Source organism: Bos grunniens, chromosome 7, assembly GCF_055505025.1.
Source record: "Bos grunniens cultivar Pamir isolate PY7600 chromosome 7, Bosgru_T2T1.0, whole genome shotgun sequence".
Taxonomy (NCBI): Eukaryota; Metazoa; Chordata; class Mammalia; order Artiodactyla; family Bovidae; genus Bos; species Bos grunniens.
The window spans coordinates 17,247,410-17,263,590 of record NC_141171.1 but is presented as its reverse complement, the minus strand read 5'-3'; the positions used below and the strand labels follow the sequence as shown (position 1 = coordinate 17,263,590).

Below are 16,181 nucleotides of genomic sequence, written 5' to 3'. Positions count from 1 at the left end.
CATTGGCAAGCGGATTCTTAACCACTGGACAACCAGGGAAGTCCTCCCACAATTCTTAAAGCACCCCCAGGAGCAGTATACCCCCAGATAGCACTCAGAACATCCAGATCGGGGATGGGGTTATGGAGAGGGATGCCCAGAGAGTTGGCAGATGTAGAGGGAGTGCTTGACCTGCACTGGAATCAGGGAGGTCTTCTCGGAGGAGGTGTCACCTGAGCCGTGTCTAAAGGCAAAGGTTGGCTTTTTTATTTTTGGGCTGCACTGAGTCTGTGCTGCTGCATGTACGCTTTCTGTAGTTGCCACGAGCGGGGGCTCCTCACTAGTTGAGGTACAAGGCCTTCTCATTGTGATGGCTTCTCTTGTTGCAGAGCACAGGCTCTAGGTACACAGGCTTCGGTAGCTGCAGCAAGCAGACTCAGGAGTTGTGGCGCATAGGCTGAGTTGCTCCGCAGCATGTGGGATCTTCCCAGACCAGGGATTGAACCCGTGTCCCCCACATTGGTTGGTGGGTTATTAACCACTGGACTGGTAGGAAAGTCCCTAGATTGGCATTATTAACCAGGCAGGAAGGATGTTCTGGGCAGAGGGCTCAACATCTGCAAAGACTTAGAGGCAAGGTAGTGAGGAACTGAGTTCTTCCTGAAGTCCTAGGTTACTGGCGCAGACTAGGTGCTCAAGAAATCTCTGTGGAGTGGCTGCATGGGGATGGCAGTGATGGGAAGCCACCGACAGAGAGATGGTGTCATAATTGCCATTGGAAAAATTCACACTTGGGACTTGCCTGGTGGTCCAATGGTTAAGACTGCACTTTCAATGCAGGGGGCATGGGTTAAATCCCTAGTCAGGGAACCAAGGTCGCAAATCTGCATGGCACAGCCAATAAATAAATTAAATAATAGTAAGAATAATAAAATCGTGTTCTTTTTTAAAAAAGAAAGAAAATCTCACTCTCAATAATCAGGCTAGAAGCAGTCTCAGGGGTTCCAGCCCTGCCCCTTCCTCCCCGCTACCCTCCCCAAAACACTCCCTCCTCTGCCTTCTCTTCTGCTTCAGTCACACCCCTGCATTTGCCCTGGCAGTTCACTCTGTCTGGTGAACCTTTTCTCCCTGTACTTGATCAAAACCCTTCTCAGCTTTCACATACCATCCCCAAAGCCCCCTGGGGCCCAGCCACTCACGACTGTAGATGCAAAAACCTGGTCTTTGCTGTCAGATGACCCCAGATTTGAACCCCACGTCCTTGGAACCAGGTTAGCTGCATCCTTAGTCAAGGGTCAAATCCCTCTCAGGCACCAATCTCCTTCCCAGACTTTACCACACTGAGCTATGACGATTGCCGATAATATGGGTGACATTTTGCATGGCTGAGTCCCTTCACTGTTCACCTGAAACTATCACAACATTGTTTGTTAATCAGCTATGCTGCTGCTGCTGCTGCTGCTGCTAAGTCACTTCAGTCGTGTCTGATTCTGTGCGACCCCATAGATGGCAGCCCACCAGGCTCCCCCGTCCCTGGGATTCTCCAGGCAAGAACACTGGAGTGGGTTGCCATTTCCTTCTCCAATGCAGGAAAGAGAAAAGTGAAAGTGAAGTCGCTCAGTCATGTCTGACTCTTAGCGACCCCGTGGACTGTAGCCCACAAGGCTCCTCCATCCATGGGATTTTCCAGGCAAGAGTACTGGAGTGGGGTGCCATTGCCTTCTCCGGTTAATCAGCTATACACCAATGCAAAATAAGTTTTTAAAAAAATCAGCAACACCTGCTTCCAGCATCGGACATGTTATAGATGCTTGGTAAATGTTAATTTCGTCAAGTGTCCCTCTTCCGGGAACCCTCCCCCTTCCCCACTTTGTTCCCCCAGAGCAGCTAATCTCTCTTACCAACTCTGGGAAGTAAGGCTGCTTCTCCCTTTTTACAGATGAAGTCACTGAGGCTCAGAGCAGTGTTAGGTCACACAGCCAGGATCAGAACCCAGATCTACCCCACACCCAAAACTAGGCTCATTTCATGCCTCTGGATATTCTTCCATGAATCCCACCCCTCCCCCAACCTCAGGGACTGTCAGCATGACCAGAATCTGAGCTAGCACCTCCCCTGCTCAGGAACATTCTATGGCTCCCCAATGCCCCCTGGGGAGCACTGGGTGGAGACTGGCTTCTCATCTATCTCTGCCCTGGAGTTGCCCACACTGACCCTCCCTCTTGATCTCTGCCTGAATCCCCTCCCAAATGGGCCCAGCACACCATCTCCATTTCCCTGGCAAGTCCTGGTCATCTTTGAAGACCTGACTTTGGTTCTCAGTATCTTTGCTCTTGAGCTTCCCAAGTGGTGCTAGTGTTAAAGAACCTGCCTGCCAATACAGGGGACATAAGGACTGCGGGTTTGATCCCTGGGTCGGTAAGATCCCCTAGAGGAGGGCATGGGAACCCACTCCAATATTCTTGTCTGGAGAATCCTATGGACAGAGGACCTGGTGAGCTACAGTCCATAGAGTTGCAAAGAGTCGGACATGACTGAAGGGTCTTATCACATATGCATTTTTGCTCTTGGGGGCTTCCTCTGAAGCTGGGTTTCTTTCTTTGCCCTTGTCCCTTGCTAGGCCCTCCCTGCGGGGGCTGAGAAAGGACTCAGTCCAAATCCCTGTCCTCCAGGAGCTCCAGGTCTGGGGTGGGTGTGGGGATTTCTGCAGGAGGGACACCTTGTCTGAGCATGAGTTACCAGCCAGGAAAGCTCTATCCAAGTCGCCACCGCTCCGTGTGCCAGTCCCTCCGTGACAGTGTGTATTGAACGGAGGCAGAGAGGGCCTGCGAGAGTCAGTGTGCTGAAGTGTTTAAGGTGCCGGATGAGCTCAGCTGGGCTGAAAGGAGAGAGCATTCCTGGCAGGCTTCCTGGAGGAGGAGTTTAAATGGGGAACCTGTGTCTGAGTCTCCTCCTTGGGGCCTACGGAAGGTGTCAGCTGATGAAAAGCTGAGGGAGAGAATTAAAAGGGAAAGTGGGAGCTTGGAATGTGCCAGAACTGGCTCTCTAAGGATGGAGACCACAGCAGAGGTGGTGGAAAGGCTGGGGGAGCTGAGGACCAAGGTCATAGCAGGGCACTAGACACGGTGACTGAGAGAATCTCAGGGGGATGGGCCAGGAGGATGCCAAGGTAGGAGGAAGCAGGTGAGGGGGAAGAAAGTCATCCTGAGGTGACTTTGTTGTTGTTGTTCAGTCACTCAGTCGTGTCCGATTTCTTTGCGACCCCACGGACTGCGGCTCGCCAGGCTTTCCTGTCCTTCACTATCCCTAGTTTGTTCAAACTCATATCTGTTGAGTTGGTGATGCCATCCAACCATCAGCTTCTGCTGCCCCCTTCTCCTTTTGCTTTCAGTCTTTCTTAGATCAGAGTCTTTCCCAATGAGTCAGCTCTTCACATCAGGTGGCCGAAGTGTTGAAGCTTCAGCTTCAGTATCAGTCCTTCCAATGAATATTCAGGGTTGATATCCTTTAGGATTGACTAGTTTGATCTCCTTGCTGTCCAAAGGATTCTCAAGAGTCTTCTCCAGCACCACAGTTCGAAAGCATCATCAGGACTCACCCTGCTTTATGGTCCAACTCTCACATCCATACATGACTATTGGAAAAACCATAGCTTTGACTATATGGAAATTTGCCAGCAAAGTGATGTCTCTGCTTTTTAATACACTGTTTGTCATAGCTTTTCTTTCAAGGAGCAAGCGTCTTGGATCAAATACCAGGGAGAAGTCAGGAACTCAGCCTGGGCCAAGGGAGGGAGAGATGGGCTGGGGATGTGACAGAGAGGGTGGGTGAGCTCCCCCATCAAGCCTTCGCTGATCCCCTCCTCCCCTCCCACAGTCGCCAGGTCCCCAAGCACACTCTGCCCCACTGGACCAGGCATCACCCTCTGCTCCATGGCAATGGGATACAAAGTGGAGGGATGCTGGTACCAAAAGAGAGAGGGCTGAGGGACACATCCAAGCTGTCATTCTGTCTGTCCTCCTCTTTGGGGAGTAGACCTTGTCTCCCTCTCCTGTCATCCCTGAGATGGGGAAGGAGGGAGGGAGGTGGCAGGTGGGCAAGGGGACAGCATCAGAAACTGATGATGTAGGTGAGCCAGGTGGGAAGGGCAGGAGTGCTCAGGCACCAGTCCCCACCACGCCCCCTGCAGAGGCTCATCGTCACCCCACCGCCCCCACCCCCAGGGCAGCAAGGAGCGCTTCCACTGGCAGAGCCACAATGTGAAGCAGAGCGGCGTGGACGACATGGTGCTTCTACCCCAGATCACTGAGGACGGCATCGTGGGCAACCTCCGAAAGCGCTTCATGGACGACTACATCTTTGTACCCTGGGCCATGGGCAGGGTGGGCAGATGCAGGACTCAGGGACAGAGGACGACTGACCAGCGGATGGAGGGATGGTGGGTGGGTGAGGGCAGGGGAGGATGAAAGAGAGGCTGTAGCACAGAAGGGACACGCATACGTGAGCACAGGAACAGAGTGGGGATGGGCAGCAAGAGCAGGGGGCGTTAGGACACAGGGGACAGCAGAGTAACAGCGGGGCTCCAGCTGGGGGTGGCCGTGGCTCTCACTGCTCCCTCTGCTCGAGGGTGACTCAGGCACAGCACCCTCTGTTCCCCTCAATCTGGATCCAGCTCAGTTTTTTCCTAAGACACCTGGAGTATCTCCATCCTTTCCTCCAAGCCACGGGGCTCTAGGAGGCCCCAAGGGAGCAGGAGGAGGGGGCAGGGCCCCTTGAGGGACTCAGCTTGCCAGGACGCTGCATGACCCTTAACCACCTCCACCCCAGACCTACATTGGCTCCGTGCTCATCTCCGTAAACCCCTTCAAGCAGATGCCCTACTTCACAGACCGCGAGATCGACCTCTACCAGGGCGCGGTGAGGCGGGGGCCGGGTGGGAGCCACAGCCCCAAGGCCTCCCCCCGACCTTAGACCTAGGCTGAGCCCTGATCTCTCCCACCAGGCCCAATATGAGAATCCCCCGCACATCTATGCCCTCACCGACAATATGTACCGGAACATGCTTATAGACTGTGAGAACCAATGTGTCATCATCAGGTACAGAGTGGGAACCCCAGACCCTCCTCCCCAAGGTCCCCTCAAACAGCATCACCACCCCAGGGAGGTTTAATTGGAATTCCGGATCCAAACAGAGCCTTGCTGTCCCTCTCCACCCCTAGCCCCACTCTACTTAGCCGCTCACCACCTGATCCATGACGTATTTTATGCATTCATTCTGTTATTGCCCACCTGTTCCATCTAAGGGTCAGGAAATTTAGATCCATCTTGTTCACTATGGTATCCCCAGTAGCCTGGGCTATTGCCTGGCACCCAATAGGCGTCAATGAATGAACAATCAGAGCCCCAACCGGAAAGGGCACTTCCTCCACTTCTGGTCACTCATCATCCTTTTCCCTCACCCATCCTCAGTGGAGAGAGTGGAGCTGGGAAGACAGTGGCAGCCAAATATATCATGGGCTACATCTCCAAGGTGTCGGGCGGAGGCGAGAAGGTCCAGGTAAGGCAAACAGGAAGAGGGGCTGGGTCTCCCCACACAGAATTTCATCCCCTCACCTCCAAACTCCCACACCCTACCTCATTCTGACCTCTTCCCGCCCCCACCTGCCTCTTTCCCCAGCATGTGAAAGATATCATCCTTCAATCAAACCCACTGCTGGAAGCCTTTGGCAATGCCAAGACAGTGCGCAACAATAATTCCAGTCGCTTTGTGAGTCTCTGTGGCCTCTACACTGTTTGTCTCTGTCTCTTTCCTTTATCTATATGCTCAAGAGTACAGGAAATACCTGCTCCTCAATGGGAGACTGGCTTCCTGTTCATGATCCCTCTGGAAAAAAAGTCCCCGATCAGCAGCTCTATGGAGGCCAGGACATGTTCGTGTACCATTCTTGAATACTCCTCCCATGGCTGCAACTAGGCTATTCTGTTCCTACTTGCATTTCAGGTCCCTCGTTCATTCTTTCTTTTATCAAATGCTTCTTGGAGTCCTTCTCTGTGTCAGGTACTATGCTGAGCCTAATGAAAGACAGGATAGGTAAACAGACTTGGGCTTGTCATCATCTTCTGTCACTGTTTGGATGTGTGGCTTGGACAAAAACAAACCAATGTAACCTTGTGGGTCTCCTCTGTTGGAATGGGATGGTGTGGTGGCTCAGACAGTAAAGAAACTCCCTGCACTTCAGGAAATCCAAGTTTGACCCCTGAATTGGGAAGATTCCCTGGAGGAGGGCATGGCAACCCACTCCAGTATTCTTGCCTGGAGAATCCCATGGACAGAGGAGCCTGGTGGGCTGTGGGGTCGCAGAGAGTTGGACACAACTGAGTGACTAACACTTTCACTTTCATAGACTTCAATAATTTCAGTAAATGCTTGAACATGGAAATGGCTTAATGAATTCTGACACTAATGAGATTTTTTCCCCTGGATATTATTATCTATAATATTAATTATATTTTATTTTTGAATATATTTTAATATAATTATATTTGAAGTATTTTCTCCAACATTTTATTTTAAAATTTTCATATACATGGAAAATCTAAACACTACAGTAAACGCCTGTATGCTCATCTCCTAGATTCTACCATTAATATTTTACTATTCTTGCTTAATCATATGTGTATCGATCCACTTTTTTTATGCACTATAAGTTAAACACCATACCTTTCCCTCAAACACTTGAGCATGCAGATGGTTAATCAGAGTCCAATATAAATTTGCAGCTCTCTTTCATTTCTTTTAAAGTTAAATTTGCATACAGCAAAAATGTAAATCTAAAGGGGACTATTCATTAATTTAGATGAGTGCAGACACCCATGCAACCAACACTCCTATCAGTACACAGAATATCACCATCTCTGCAGAAAGTCTCCTCTTGTCTCCTTCTAATCAACCTCTACTTCTACCTTATCCAAGAAGAAGTCACTCTAATTTTTTTTTTTGCCCCGTAGATTAGTTTTAATAGTTTCAGAATTTCATATAAATAGACTCACACAGTCTGTGTTTTCAGACTACTAATATACAACAAAACATGGATGAATCGCAAGAACATGTAATTCTATTTTATTTTATTCTATTGCTGCTGTTGTGCTCAGTGGTGTCCAACTCTTTTGCGACCCCATGGACTGTAGCCTGCCAGGCTCCTCTGTCCGTGGGATTTCCCAGGCAAGAATACTGGAGTGGGTTGTCACTTCCTTCTCCAGGGGATCTTTCCAATCCCCTGGATCAGACCAGAGGTCGAACCCAAGGTACTTATGTCTCCTGCATTGGCAGGCAGATTCTTTACCACTGGTGCTACCTGGGAAGCCCTTTATTTTATATAATTTTGGCTCAGACGGTAAAGAATCCACCTGCAATGCAGGAGACCAGGGTTCAATTCTTGGGTTGGGAAGATTCCCTGGAGAAGGGAATGGCAACAGGGCTAGAGGCCCCAGGTTAGGGCTTGAATCATCAGGGAGCAAGGAAAAGGTATTCCTGGCCCAGGACCCATTTTAAGCAAGGGCTGGAGGAAAGGAGCTGGTGAGAAGAACAGTAAGTGGAAGTTGGGGAGAGAAGAGCTACTTGAGGTCACTTGGGGAAGAAGGCTCATAAGACCCATCCCCTGTCCTTCCTCACCTGCAGCCCTGGGACCCTGGACAGGTACTGATGTGCCTTTCTTGGGTTCAGGGCAAGTACTTTGAGATCCAGTTCAGCCGAGGAGGGGAGCCAGATGGGGGCAAGATCTCCAACTTCCTGCTGGAGAAATCCCGCGTGGTCATGCAGAATGAAAATGAGAGGAATTTCCACATCTACTATCAGGTGCAAGGAAGGTGGCCATGGGCTGGGGCAGAGGGAGCCTCGCTGGAGCCCAGGGGGGATACCATGGGAGGGTCGGTGTTTGGGAGCCCGTGACGACGAGGACTGGGGGGTTACGAGGGCTGCACCCGTCCACCACAATGGGAATGAGCTTCACTCGCCCTCCAGCTGCTGGAAGGGGCCTCTCAGGAGCAGCGGCAGAACCTAGGGCTCATGACTCCCGACTACTATTACTACCTCAACCAGTCAGACACCTACAAGGTGGACGGCACCGATGACCGGAGCGACTTCAGTGAGACTCTGGTGAGCACCGTTGTCGCTTCAGCCCTGGGAAACCTTCTTGTATTACAAATTGGGAAACCAAGGCCCAGAGAGGGACAGGGACTTGCCCAAGGTCACACAGAAAAAAAAAAAAAAAGCCAGGAGAGGGGTCCAGGTGTCCTGATCGTTCCCCCTGCCCCACATGTGTGTGCTGTGGCCACTGAAGCCTAACCCGCGGGTCGGCTGGAGGTCAGCCTTTGCACCACAGGCTCTGTGCCCCATGTGCCTACAGAGCGCCATGCAAGTCATCGGGATCCCGGCCAACGTCCAAGAGCTGGTCCTGCAGCTCGTGGCAGGCATCTTGCATTTGGGAAACATCAGCTTCTGCGAAGACGGGAATTATGCCCGGGTGGAAAGCGCAGACCGTGAGTGTCGGTGCTGCGGAGGGTGTGGTGGAGGCGTGTGTGTGTGTGTGTGTGTGAACTGCTTCCTCCCAGTTGTGGCCCCCAGAAGCTGAGGACCTAAGCGGACAAGATCGATGTCACGGGGCAAAAATGGGGAGAGATGGGAGCCCCCGTGTGAGGCCCAAGAACCCGACCGGCTGCTCCCTTTCTCCCCACCCCACCACCTGGCAGTCCTGGCCTTCCCCGCCTACCTCCTGGGCATTGACAGTGGGCGGCTGCAGGAGAAACTGACCAGCCGCAAGATGGACAGCCGCTGGGGCGGACGCAGCGAGTCCATTGACGTGACCCTGAACGTGGAGCAGGCAGCCTACACGCGGGATGCTCTGGCCAAGGGACTCTACTCCCGTCTCTTTGACTTCCTCGTGGAGGCAAGTAGGGCTCTGAGGACAGGGGTAGGGGAAGACGGGCTCTGGGGCAGCACCAGGCCCAGGGCTTGGACCAGCCAAGAGGGGGAGGGGGAGTGTCTTGAGTGTCATGACCTCGCTAATGCTCAGCTTTGGGAGGTACCACATAGGGCAGGAGGTGATTTGATGGGACATTTAAGGTCTTCCTTAAAAACTAATCTGTGGGCTTCCCTGGTGGCTCAGACAGTAAAGAATCTGCCTGCAAAGGAGTGAGATTTGGGTTTGATCTCTGGGTGGGAAAGATCCCCTGGAGAAGGGGATGGCAACCCACTCTAGTATTGCCTGGAGAATCCCATGGACAGAGGAGCCTGGTGGGCTACAGTCTATGGGGTCACAAAAGAGTAGGACACAACCGAGTGACTAATACTTTCACTTTCACTTTGGCTGTTGCATGGAGCCCAAGCAGGAGGGGGCTATGGGAAATGTCCAGGCCTGGATCAAGAAGGGGGCTGCTGGAATGGAGAGGGGTGGGTGCCTTAGAGAGAGCCACGAGAGCGGCTGTCAGAAGGACAAAGTGATGGACCAGGTGATGGTGGATGAGAACAGGATTTGTCAAGGTCAAGAATGGTGACTAAACGTGCAATGATTGCAAACAGCAGCCTCCTTGGTAGTGTAGGTGGCCTGTTGCCTAAGGGATCTTGGAGACAGTCCTTTCCAGGGGACATTCATGATGGACATGCTGCCCCCTCTCCCCAGTCTAGGCTCTAGACAGGTGTGCAAGGTGCCTTTGGAAAGCCCCAGGGCCCAGTGGCCAGGGTCCACCCTGGCCAAGTCATGATGTCCATCCACACCAAGCTGCAGAATAAGGAGCATATGTTTGAGGCCCTCCACAGGGCCAAGTTCAAGTTCCCTGGCTGCCAGAAGATCCATATCTCCTAGAAGTGAGGATTTACTAAGTTTAATGCAGATGAATTTGGAAACATGGTGGCAGAAAAGCGGCTCATTCCAGATGGCTGTGGGGTCAAATACAGCTCTAATCACTGCCCCCTGGACAAATGGTGGGCCCTGTGCTCACAAGAGCCTGGGCACTGTCCCCTCCTGATTCGGGTGTGCTAAGTCACCTCAGTCATGCCTGACTCTGCGACCCTATGGCCTGTAGCCCACCAGGCTCCTCTGTCCATGGGATTCTCCAGGCAAGAATACTGGAGTGAGTTGCCAGTTCCTCCTCCAGGAGGTCTTCCCAACACAGGGATAAAACCTGTCTCTTGCACTGATAGGCAGATTCTAGCACCACCTGGGTAGCCTGCTCTTTACTCATGCCCACCAATAAATCCCACTTTCCTGTCAAAAAAAGAAAAAAGGATTGTGACTGTAGTAGTCAACACTCCATAGCAATTAATTCATACCAGCTATGGTTCCGTTCTCCATGCACTGATTTATTTAATTCTTAAGAAAAAGCCCTCTAAGAGAGATGCTACTGTGAACCCATTTTAAAGATGAGCAAATAGAGGTGCAAAGTGGTTAAGGGGCAGAGCCAGCTCCCAAGGCAGGAACCCTAATGTCCTAACACCTGGTTTCTTATAGGAATGATGGACAGGGGTGAGGGTAGGTACAGCGATGGGGAAGGCAGGAGAGACACTGATGGGAGGGGACAAGAGCATTTCAAGAGAGTGGCAGGCCTGTGTAGCCACTCACCTAGTGTCCCTGTGCATCACAGGCCATCAACCGTGCCATGCAGAAGCCCCAAGAGGAGTACAGTATCGGCGTGCTTGACATCTACGGCTTTGAGATATTCCAGGTATGACCCTGTGGCCAACCCACACCCACCCTGAGGGAGGGGGGGCTCCAGCATCACCCCACTGAGAGAGGCACACTTTTCCTCCCTTGGCAGAAAAACGGCTTTGAGCAGTTCTGCATCAACTTTGTCAATGAGAAACTGCAGCAGATCTTTATTGAACTCACTCTGAAGGCTGAACAGGTGGGCAGGGGAAGACAACTGGCCAGGGCCAGGGGTCACTGGGGAGGAGATGTGGGACCATGAAGGTTGCCAAGCAACCAGGGACACCTCAGCCCCACATGGACACTTCTCTCTGCTGACATGTCCAAGCTCCTTCTTCATAGGAGGTTTTCTACCTCTAAAGCTCTGATGAGGGCTGGAGCATTGCCTCTTTGTTCAAACCTTCAATGGGCTTCCTGGTGGCTCAGACAGTAAAGAATCTGCCTGCCAATACAGGAGACATGGCTTTGATCCCTGAGTCAGGAAGATCCCCTGGAGGAGAGCATGACTACCCACTCCAGTATTCTTGCCTGGAGAATCCCATGGACAGAGGAGCCTGGCGGGCTACAGTCCATGGGGTTGCAAAGAGTCGGACATGACTGAGCAGCACCTGCTATGTAGCAGGCACTGTTTGCAGTGCTGAGAAGACCCCCATGAATGGGATGGACAAAATCCTGCCATTTTCATTCTACCCATCCTGCAGAGGCAGAGCCTGCGACTAGGATTCAGGGCAAATACCAGGAGATGATTGAAGAAGTGAGAAAGGGATTTTTTTTAAAAATTATTTATTTATTTTTGGCTACACCACACTGCATGTGAGATCTTAGACTCCCACCGGGGATTGAACCCATACCCCCTGCAGTGGAAGAGCAGAGTCTTAACCACTGGCCTTTCAGGCTCTGAAAGGGATTTTTTTTTTAAGAGCCAAATGGGATGTATTCACGAAAAGATCACACTTCGGGTAACTGGGGCTGAATTCTGGGACCCCAGAGGGAAGGTCTGACCTCCAGAGAAATGAGATTTGTTATCGGAGACAGTCCCAAGTGATGAGACTGGAGGGACAAGTTATGGGGGGGACATCTGTCACACTTCCTCCACCCATGCTTGTGAAACTAACATTCTAGAAACACTCACATCTTTGCCCAGATGCCCGGTCCCATCCCTGCCCCCTTTGCCACCCCCAGGAGGAGTACGTACAGGAGGGTATCCGCTGGACCCCCATCCAGTACTTCAACAACAAAATCGTCTGTGACCTCATCGAAAACAAGCTGGTAAGGGCTAAGCCAGATTTGGGGGTTCTCGCTGGGCCCCAGTCAGAACTAGGCTTGGGAAATCACTGTGCCCCTGAGCTGGGCTTGGAAGAGCTGGGAGAACCCTGGAGGTGGGCCGCTATAGACCCTTCTAACCCACGCTCCCCCTTAGGCAGATGGAGGCCCACGGACATACGCATCAGCCACCACGTCCATTCACTCTGCTCACCTGTCACTTATTCACTCCACAAACATGGCCCCCAAGGCAGGCTGCGGGGAAGAGAGGGGTCAAAGTTGACAGGTCCCCCTTCATCTCCATCTGGGGAAAGGATAGAGGCACGGATCCCTTATGGGGTTCCCCACCCCACCCTGTACCAGAGAGCTTCCACAGCATCCCCACACATCGGAGCTTCCCATCACTTCCGCTCCCTCCCAGGAGCGGCAAGGGGTTGGGGCCAGGCCGGGCTGAGCCCTTCCCCACCTCCTCACCCCACAGAACCCCCCAGGCATCATGAGCGTCCTGGACGACGTATGCGCCACCATGCACGCCACGGGCGGCGGCGCCGACCAGACGCTGCTGCAGAAGCTGCAGGCAGCCGTGGGCAACCACGAGCACTTCAACAGCTGGAGCGCGGGCTTCGTCATCCACCACTACGCTGGCAAGGTGCGCCCTCTCCCGGTCCCTCGGACCCCGCCCCTCGGATCCTCAGACTCCGCCCCTCAGGCCCGACCCCACCCATGAGACCTCGCCCCTCGGACACGCCCCCTCAGACCTAACCTGACTCCTCCCCTCGGTCTCCGCCCACTAAGACCCAACCCCGCCCATCAGATCCCACTCCCTCGGGCCCCGCCCCCACTCCTCAGACCCTATCCCTCGGACCCCGCCCATCAGGCCCCGCCCCTCAGACACCCCCACACACACCTCCAGAGGCTTTTTCCCGCTGCAGCCTCCCAATCTTCCAACAGAAGGAGTTTACCCAGACACCAGCCAGTGCTAAAGAACACTAATCCCCTTCTCGATCCTTCCCCCTACTGACCAGAAATACGATGCCCCCCTCCCACTGACCCCCAGGAATTGGCCTAGCCCCCCCACTATCATGGCCTTTCAGCAGGGCTGGTAAACCCACTGTCCACTCCCCTATCAAGGCCACAGCGCTCCCAACTAACAGGACGGCGACACTTGCCCCTTACAGACTACTTGGGTGGCTCACTGGTAAAGAATCTGCCTGCCATTGCGAGAGATGTGGGTTTTATCCCCGGGTCAGGAATATACCCTGGAGAAGGGGATGGCAACCCACTCTAGTATTGCCTGGAGATTCCCACGGACAGAGGAGCCTAGTGGGCTACAGTCCAAAATGACTGAGTACCCCCCCACACACACACACACCCTACAGGTACAAACTCCCTCCCATCAACCCCAAATTAGGCAGCAGAGCCTCCTAAGCCCTAATCTGAGCTATAAGCCCCAGTGTCCCCCTGACCCAGAACATGGCCACCCTTCTTCTGATCCCAACTTGGAGACCCCTGGATCGTGCTGCAACCTACCACCTCAGACAGACCCCCTACAGACAGACCCCTACCCAAAGTTTCAGAAACCCATTGTCCTCCCACCCTGGCCAAGGTCCCCCTCCCCAGTTTACAAGACTGCGCACTTTCTCTTTGATCTTATCATGGGCAGTAAACAGTCCCAGTGGTTCCCTGACTGTGCTGCAGCCCACCATTCCTAAAATGGGCTGGGGCTCCGTGCTCCTCATCCTGAGAGTAGCCCGACCAGAACTATAGGGAGCCTGCACCTTGGATGCAGACCCAGTCTACGTGCCAGGCTGAAACCCCCCACCCACCCACCCACCAAACTCCAGTCAGTGCTATAACCCTCCTGACACAATCCCCCAGGCTCCCAATCGACCAGAACACAGAGGCTCAATGTGACTTTTTGATTCCAAATTAATTAGCAGACACCCAGGGACTGCTCCCCCCTACTCTCACTCCCCAAGCTGGGCTATAACTGTCACCTCCTCCTTCCTCTGATCCAGCCTGCAGCTGCCTCCCCCAATCTGGACTGTAACCCTCCATCTTCTCTCCCCTCTGACCCAGACTGCAGTCCTAACCCTCCAATCTCACCTTGAACATGAGACCTCCAGGCTGTCCCCCAACCAGGTCCATGCTGTTCCCAACTGCCTAATGTGAACCATAGATACTGCCCAGTCTTCTCACCCCAGAGCGGGCCCCCATGGGACCCCCCATCCCTCACTTCAGATTCTCACTCCTCCCCGTGCCACCTTCTTCCAGGTCTCCTATGATGTCAATGGCTTCTGCGAGAGGAACCGTGATGTCCTCTTCTCTGACCTCATAGAGTTGATGCAGACCAGTGAGCAGTGAGTGGTCTCAGGCGTGGAAGTCTCTGGGCAACTCCCCGTGGGGATGGGGGAGGCCCAGGGACCACCTCACCTTCCCCAGAGCTCCCATCACTCCATAGAGTTTGTGGGGACAGCTGTTTCTAGTCAATTTTGTTGTTCAGTGGCTCAGTTGCTTCTGATTCTTCATGACCCTATGAACTGCAGCATGCCAGGCTCCCCTGTCATTCACTGTCTCTCGGAGTTTGTTCAAATCCATGTCTATTGAGTCGGTGCTATCCACCCATCTATCCTCTGCCACCCCCTTCTCCTGCCCTCAATCTTTCCCAGCATCAGGGTATCTTCCAATGAGTCAGCTCTTTGCATCAAGTGGTCGAAGTATTAGAGCTTCAGCTTCAGCATCAGTCCTTCTAGTGAATGCTTAGGGTTGATTTTCTTTAGAATTGACTGGTTTATCTCCTTGCAGTCCAAGGAACTCTCAGGAGACTTCTCCAGCACCACAATTTGAAAGCAAATGGAATATACCACAGGGTGAATGTTCTAAGACAGTGGTTCATAAAGTGCTGATAGTGTGGTTTCTAGAATGGTAACATGAGCATCTTCTGAAAGAAAGAGAATCTCAGGCTCCACCATAAACTGAATGACTCAGAGTCTGCATTTTAACAAGATCCCAGGAGCCATGTGTACATTCGAGTTTGGGAACCACTGATTTACAGCAACACTGTCCAATATTACTCCACATCCAGTAAAACTGAGTCTACACAGATACTTATTTTTAAATGGCCCGATTCAGATATAAATTGCATTCCATTAAATGCATCCATTTTTAGAAATGATTTTTAATAAATGTACAGAATTGTACAGCCATCACCACAATCCAGTTTGACACATGTGCCTTACCCACAAAGATCCCTCATGCAAAACTGCAGTCAAATCCCCATTCCTATCACTTGTGTGGGCTTCCCTGGTGGCTCCAGCAGTAAAGGAACCTGCCTGCAATGCAGGAGACGCAGGGGTTCCACCCCTGGGTGGTGGGGAGAAGATCCCCTGAAGGAGGAAATGGCAACCCACTCCAGTATTCTTGCCTGGAGAATCCCATGGACAGAGGAGCCTGGTCCATAGGGTCGCAAAGAGTTGGACATGACTGAGCACGCATGCGTGCAAACACTAGTCTGCATCTCACTCAAGGGGTCCACTCATTCTGGATTATAGCCCTCAGGGAGGATCTCATCAAAGAGGAATGTAACAATGAACATAACAATGTTGCCAAACCAAACTCAGGCCTGTCCACCTGACTCACTGCAAAGTCAACCTCCCAAAACTAGGAGGCGGTGAAGGAAAGTACAGCATTAATTGCAGGTCCAAGCAAGAACAGGTAGGTCTACTCAAAAGACCCCAAACTCCCCAAGGGCTTTCAGGGAAGGATCTTTACAGTGTGAGAGAAAGGGTCACAGGGTGTGATCCTTTCACAATTTTCTGATCAGTTGATGGTGAGGTAACAGGGTGATGTTTCAGAAATCTTAATCAACCTGGTTCCAGCTGGTCTGGGGTTTACATGCTGCTGGTCAGAATGTATTTAACTTCTTCTACCTGGCAGGGGTTTTAGTATCTGCAAAACAGCTTAAGGATATGGCTCAGGATATTATCTATAGCCCTTTGTTGTTAGTTGCCAAGTCGTGTCCAACTCTTTGCGACCCCGTGGAACTGTAACCCATCAGCCTCCTCTGTCCATGGGATTTCCCAGGCAAGAATATTGGAGTGGGTTGTCATTTTTTTTTTCTCTCCAGGGAATTTCCCAATCCAGAGATTGAACCCTTGAACCCTCATCTCCTGCACTGGCAGGAGGATTCCTTACCCATGAGCCACCAAGGAAGCCCTCTACACCCACTGAGGAAGAATT

The 16,181-nt window shown here is 52.2% G+C and overlaps 1 protein-coding gene and 1 pseudogene across 1 annotated transcript in view; both read left to right on the top strand.

Annotated features, from left to right (window-relative positions):
• MYO1F (myosin IF) overlaps nucleotides 1-16,181 on the top strand; it is a 37,089-nt gene that overhangs the window by 6,329 nt on the left and 14,579 nt on the right. Inside the window, exons 2-15 of the mRNA XM_086409701.1 lie at nucleotides 4,203-4,340; nucleotides 4,807-4,896; nucleotides 4,982-5,076; nucleotides 5,449-5,536; nucleotides 5,657-5,746; nucleotides 7,703-7,834; nucleotides 8,000-8,134; nucleotides 8,385-8,517; nucleotides 8,728-8,924; nucleotides 10,618-10,698; nucleotides 10,792-10,878; nucleotides 11,862-11,948; nucleotides 12,424-12,591; nucleotides 14,217-14,302. Of these exons, the coding sequence (XP_086265827.1) occupies nucleotides 4,203-4,340; nucleotides 4,807-4,896; nucleotides 4,982-5,076; nucleotides 5,449-5,536; nucleotides 5,657-5,746; nucleotides 7,703-7,834; nucleotides 8,000-8,134; nucleotides 8,385-8,517; nucleotides 8,728-8,924; nucleotides 10,618-10,698; nucleotides 10,792-10,878; nucleotides 11,862-11,948; nucleotides 12,424-12,591; nucleotides 14,217-14,302 (1,607 nt within the window). The remainder of the gene's footprint in view (nucleotides 1-4,202; nucleotides 4,341-4,806; nucleotides 4,897-4,981; nucleotides 5,077-5,448; nucleotides 5,537-5,656; nucleotides 5,747-7,702; nucleotides 7,835-7,999; nucleotides 8,135-8,384; nucleotides 8,518-8,727; nucleotides 8,925-10,617; nucleotides 10,699-10,791; nucleotides 10,879-11,861; nucleotides 11,949-12,423; nucleotides 12,592-14,216; nucleotides 14,303-16,181) is intronic.
• On the top strand, nucleotides 9,525-9,610 carry LOC147368690 (small nucleolar RNA SNORA70; annotated as a pseudogene).